The following is a 5,900-nucleotide window of genomic DNA, read 5'->3' as shown; positions in this document are numbered from 1 at the left end:
ATAAAATCGTACTCGAAGAAAAGATTTTGGACAGTAATGACGGTGACAAATGACGGGAAAAATTCAGTCGTTTTTAAAAAGGAACGAAGGATTTACCAAATTGTCTGAACATCCGTAATAAAGCGATTTAAATAAATATTAAAATTCTGTAGAAATTGTAAAGTTTATTCCGCCGGGAATCGTGAATTTAATCTTTTCAAAAGATAAAAAGAAAAACTTCTTCTGCGTCAGAACAGACTCCCCCGTTGAGTAACTATTTAATCAACGCAAACGATAGGTTAATTCGAATATTTTTTTTTGAGGTTCGACGAATTTAAAAGAAATAAAAGAAAGGGCTTAACTATCTACTTGTTCCGTGTCGGCGTTTATTACTGGTAAAGGAGCCAACTTCTTGACGTTGCGATCAAAAAGCCCCTTGGCCGTTTTGACTGTGACGGCACGGATGATGCCATCTGCTCCGGGCCGCACCTTGACGACACGTCCTAAGGCCCACTGGAGTGCGGGTACGTTGTCTTCCTTTAGCAAGACCACTGTGCCTTCCTTGATGTGGTGCTCCCCTTGACTCCACTTGGACCTCAGGTTGAGATCGCTTATGTACTCCCGATGCCAACGAGTCCAGAAGTGTTGTTTTAACTTTTGAATGTGTTCCCACGTGGACAATCGGTTGCTAGGAGTGTCGGCGAAATCACGTTCTCTTGAGCTTGTGAGGGGCTCCCCGATCAAAAAATGACCAGGTGTTAGGACCAGCAAATCGTTGGGATCGGCAGACATCGGAGTTAGAGGTCGGGAGTTCAGCACGGCTTCGATTTCGATGACCAAGGTGTTGAACTCTTCAAAGGTTAGAAGCTCGTTGGTGATGATGCGATACAGGTGATGCTTGAAGGATTTCACCGCAGCTTCCCACAGACCACCAAAGTGAGGTGATAGGGGAGGGATGAAATGCCATTGGATCTGTTGGTTCGTCAACGCTGATTGAAGAGTCTTCTGGTGATCTTCAGACTGAAGGAACTGGTAGATTTCCCTCAGCTCATTGTTGGCCCCGACGAAGTTTGTACCGTTGTCTGAATAGATATTTTTGCAGCATCCCCGCCTAGCGATGAATCTTCGCAGTGCTGCCAGGAATGCTTCAGTAGTGAGATCACTCACAACCTCTAGATGAACAGCCTTTATTGCTAGACAGGTGAAGACGGCAACGTAGACCTTGACACGACCTCGATTGCGGAACTTCTTTTCTTTGATAAAAAAGGGACCGCAATAGTCAATGCCTACGTTGGCGAATGGACGAGATTCTCTCACTCGGGCTGCTGGCAAGTTTCCCATGATGTAGTTGACCGACGGTGGATTCAATCTGGTACATCGGATGCATTTTTGAATCTCGCGACGTACAGAGTTGCGACCATCCAATGGCCAATACTTCTGTCTGATGTAGTACAAGATTGCTTGAGGACCTGTATGTAGTTGAGAAATGTGGGCTTCCCTGATGATGAGTTTTGTTAGTGGATGACACTTGGGCAAGATAAGAGGATGTCGCTGCGAGAAGGGGATCATGGCGTTCCGCAGTCTACCTCCTACCCTGATAAAACCATCTTTGTCCAGGAATGGATGTAGCTTGGACACCGTGGCCAACTCCTGGTTCTTGGCTTGCTTACTTCCGATACCTTGAAGAGCACGTCTGAGGGGACCGAATGTCTCTGTTTGCAGCCAGTAGATGATACCCTTCTCAGCTGCTGCGAGCTCGTCTGCTGTGAGAGGGCCCTGTTTGTGACTCCTGAAACGTAGACAGAATACGATCACTCGTTTCAATTGAAAAAATGAGGAATATCGTTCCAGAGGATGCCTTTCTGGTCCACCATGAGCCACATGACAGAACCTTCCCTTGATTTCAGCTGGAGGAGAGGAGAATTGAAGATCGAGAACTGGCCAACTGTCTTCCTCTGCTTGGAGCCATGCGGGACCTTCAAACCAGATCTTGGAGATAATGAAGTCCTTGATGAGCTGTCCGCGAGACACCAGATCGGCTGGATTGTCATGAGTTCTCACGTGCCTCCAATCGTCTGGTGCAGATTTTGATTGGATATCTGCCACTCGATTCGAGACGAAGATTTGCAGCTGATGTGCAGGTGTGTGGATCCAGTGGAGTACAATAGTGGAATCTGTTCAGTAGATGGTGCGATCGATGTTGATGTTGATGGTTTTCTTGATTCCTTGGATGAGTTTGATCAAGAGTTGTGCTCCACAGAGTTCAAGCCTTGGAATCGTGAGCTTCTTGAGTGGTGCAACACGAGACTTGGCACATAGGAGCGTAGTTTTGACCTCCCCGTTGCTTCCAATTGAACGAAGATACACACAAGCTCCGTAGGCATCCTGACTGGCGTCACTGAATCCGTGGAGTTGAATTTCTGTCAATTTCTCTTGAAGGACGAATCGTGGAAAGATCACCATGCTGATCTGCTGGAGTTGTCCATAAAACTGGAGCCACTCTTCCTGGATGTCAGATGGGAGTGGAGTATCCCAGCCTGTCTTCAGAGTCCAAAGTTTCTGCATGATCATCTTTGCCACGATGACCACTGGTGAGAGGAGACCAAGAGGATCGAAGATTTTGGCAGTTTCAGATAAAACTATCCGTTTGGTAATTGTCTCACTCAACGATACCTTGGCGGTGTAGGTGATGCTGTTAGCTGTTGAGTTCCAGAGCACTCCTAGAGTCTTCAATGTTGTAGTATCGCCAATTTGAAGGTTGTGGTTGATACTATCCGGTGTTAAATCGTTCAGAATGGACGGATCGTTGGAGGCCCATTGTCTCAAGTTGAATCCTCCGAGCTTCACCAATTTGTCCAACTCTTCACGTAGATGAACAGCCTCTTCCCGAGTCTGTGTTCCGGTGAGTAGATCATCGACATACAGATCACGTTGGAGCACTCGTGCAGCTTCTGGATGTAGATGGCCGTCATCTTTCGCCAGTTGATGAAGACATCGAATCGCAANGGAGCACTCGTGCAGCTTCTGGATGTAGATGGCCGTCATCTTTCGCCAATTGATGAAGACATCGAATCGCAAGATATGGAGCTGCAGAGAGTCCGAAAGTCACTGTATTTAGCTCAAACGTTCTTACTGGTTCCTTCCCATCGCGCCATAGGATTCGTTGGAATTTCCTGTCTTCAGGGCGTACGAGAACTTGCCTATACATTTTCTCGATGTCCCCAGTGAGCACGTATGGGTGAAGGCGGAATCTTAGAAGAAGAGAAAATATGTCGTCCTGAATTGTGGGCCCGACATGTAAAGTCTCGTTGAGAGAAATTCCGGTGCTGGTCTTCGCTGATCCATCGAAGACAACACGGACTTTCGTCGTCAAGCTGCTTTCCTTGATCACAGCATGATGTGGCAGATAATATCCGAAGCTGGATAAATCTGCTCCAGTCACTTCCGTGAGATGACCAAGATCTAAATATTCTTGAATGACTGCACGATATTGAGTGTTGAGGTCTGCGTTGCCATCCAGTCTTCTTTCCAGAGATTTGAGGCGGCGGAAAGCTCGTGATCGTGACTCGCCGATCAGAGATTCCTTCCCGTTGAACGGCAAAGCAACAATGTATCTACCAGTGTTGTCGCGTTTGATATTCTTCAGGAAGTGTCGTTCGCAATCAGACTCAGTACTGGTTGAAGATGAAGTGGCGTCAGCTTCTTCAATCGCCCAAAACTTGGAGAGATCGAAGTCAAGGTTGGAGGTGCTGATAACGTTGCATACGCGTCGACGTATTGTCTGCATTGTTGGCGCGCTCCCTCCGATTACCCAGCCGAGCAAAGTCTGTTGAAGATATAATTCTGGTTGATCTGCTGGCGTGAGCTTTTCCTTGCCTTGGCAGAGGAGTGAAAGTGTTGGTCCAGATCCAAGGAGCATGTCCACTGATGCTGGATGATGGAAGTTAGGATCAGCAAGCTTGATGTTGGCAGGTATCCTGATGGCGCTACGATCAAGGGGTTGATCAGGTACAGCCTGAGTGATGTTGGGGATCGTCAAGAAGTTGAGTGTCCTTTCATACTCAGTTGTTCGTGAGCGAATTGTGGCGATGACTAAATACCTGGTGGTGGTATTCGCGTCATTCAATGCTCCTATTGATACAGCGAATGGTTGAAGCGGTAGGTTGAGGGCGATGGCTAAACTCTCTTTGATGAAATTGGTGGTGGATCCGGTGTCCAGTAGCACTCGACATTCGACAGGTTGTCTGTAAGTGTCAAGTACGTTGACCTTCGCCGTTACCATCAGATCACATGTTGAAGAGTTAACGATCAATGCCGTTCGCCGTGAACAGGGGCTCTGTGTCTGCTCCAGTCAAGATTGTGAGGACGTTGACTTCTCCCCAGTGTTGAAATGGAGAAGAGTGTGATGTCTATCCTTACAGATTGAACAATCTGCTGGTGATACGCACACTGAGCGTTCGTGTCCTGGCTTGAGACAGTTGATACACAAGCCAGCACTCTTTGCCTTGGAATACCTCTGTTCTGGAGTGAGACCCTTGAATACTGGACACTTTCCAATATGGCGATGTATCGTTCGACAATGGAGGAAGCATGATGAACCCGTTGGAGCTGATGCCGCTGACGTTGATGGAGATGATGATGCTGATGAATCTGCTGATGCAGCAACAAAGGCTTGTCTTCGGAGCTTCTTCTCTCTCTTCTTGTCAGAGGAAGATGTCTCTGAAGAAGTTGGAGGATGGCTCCTCGACGTTGATGTTCTAGCATCATGGCAGGTCGCTCTGGCTTCGATAAATTCTAGTAGTTGCTTGTAGGTAGGCAACTCTGTACCTTGAGTTTTGAGCTCCCATTGCCAGATCGTTTCTGGTGCCAGCTTCAGGGTAATCAGGTCGATGAGGGGTAGATCCCAGCTATTGACGTCCTGTCCAAGAGTTTCCAGTGCTTGGATGTTCTGGTTCATGACGTCTGCTAGCTGTCCTAGTGCTGCTGGAGAGTCCCGTTGTAGAGGTGGATAATCCCGCATGATTGTCCAGTGCCGACGGAGTATCTTTTTCTTACAGTCAAATTTCTTCTTGAGAATCTCAATGGCAGTTGCATAATTTTCCTCTGTGGTTGCTAGAGAACCGATGGCAGCAGCAGCACTCCCCTTGAGTAATCCTCGCAGATATTGGAACTTTTGAATGTTCTGTAGGTCAGCGTTCTCGTGGATCACTGTTTTGAAGGAGTCCCAAAATGGAGGGAAGCTTTCAATTGATCCATCAAACTCAGAAATTTTGATTTCTGGCAAGCGAGGTCGTTGAAGAAATTGATTAATTACGGCTGGTGCTGCTGATGCCGTGTGAAATGGTGATGGTGATTGCGCCAGATTTTGTGGTTGATGGAGGTCCAGGAGTTCCAGAGCATTTCCTACAACCTTGTCGTAGGCGTCTTCCACCTTGAAGCGTTTTGATACTTCATTTTCATCCAATTCTTCTAAACGATCTTGAATGTCGGGAAATGCGTTGAATCTTTCCTTGAGTCTTTGGAGAGCTGCTTGGAGTTGAAATGGCTTCCTGTCATTCGTAGGAGTTTGTGTGTATGTCTCCACGATCGTTGTGAAATTGGTGATGGCTGCCTGGATGGAAACACGTTTCCTCCTGAGAGTGGTAAACTCTTCCGTGTCTGAGAGTGGCATCTTCACTTACACTTACTATTTCACTGATTTTAATTACGTTTGATATCCAGCTCGAAGGACCAAAAATTATGTTCACTCGCACAGTATCGAGATACTGAGGAGGTGATTGAAAAATGTCTTTTTTTATTTAATTTAATTTAAATTGTTTATTGAATAATCAACACTTTATTTATTACACTTGTACATTTGTTTAGAGGATAATATTTTTAATAATGAAATATTTGAAAGTTAAAAGAGGATATTAAACAGT

General features: G+C 46.3%; 2 protein-coding genes across 2 annotated transcripts; both read right to left on the bottom strand.

The window, feature by feature from the left end:
* Positions 1-336: 336 nt before the first annotated feature.
* On the bottom strand, positions 337-4,261 carry LOC107047978. The gene is made up of 3 exons (XM_015270915.1): positions 3,113-4,261; positions 2,238-3,066; positions 337-2,153 (listed from the first exon to the last, which is right to left on the bottom strand). The coding sequence occupies exons 1-3, from the start codon at positions 4,259-4,261 to the stop codon at positions 337-339; spliced, it is 3,795 nt and encodes a 1,264-aa protein (XP_015126401.1).
* Positions 4,262-4,330: 69 nt separating this feature from the next.
* Positions 4,331-5,650, bottom strand: LOC107047977. The gene has a single exon (XM_015270913.1). It carries the CDS (start codon positions 5,648-5,650, stop codon positions 4,331-4,333), a length of 1,320 nt encoding a protein of 439 aa, XP_015126399.1.
* Between the last annotated feature and the right edge of the window lie 250 nt (positions 5,651-5,900).

This window comes from Diachasma alloeum, unplaced genomic scaffold, assembly GCF_001412515.2.
Source record: "Diachasma alloeum isolate Michigan unplaced genomic scaffold, Dall2.0 Dall_scaffold_00184, whole genome shotgun sequence".
NCBI classification, from domain to species: Eukaryota; Metazoa; Arthropoda; class Insecta; order Hymenoptera; family Braconidae; genus Diachasma; species Diachasma alloeum.
Note: the sequence above shows the minus strand (reverse complement) of the source record. Positions and strands in the feature narration are given on the sequence as shown.

Excerpts from the sequence above, each read along its gene's own strand:
- LOC107047977 (XM_015270913.1), bottom strand. The coding sequence starts at position 5,650 with ATGCCACTCTCAGACACGGAAGAGTTTACCACTCTCAGGAGGAAACGT.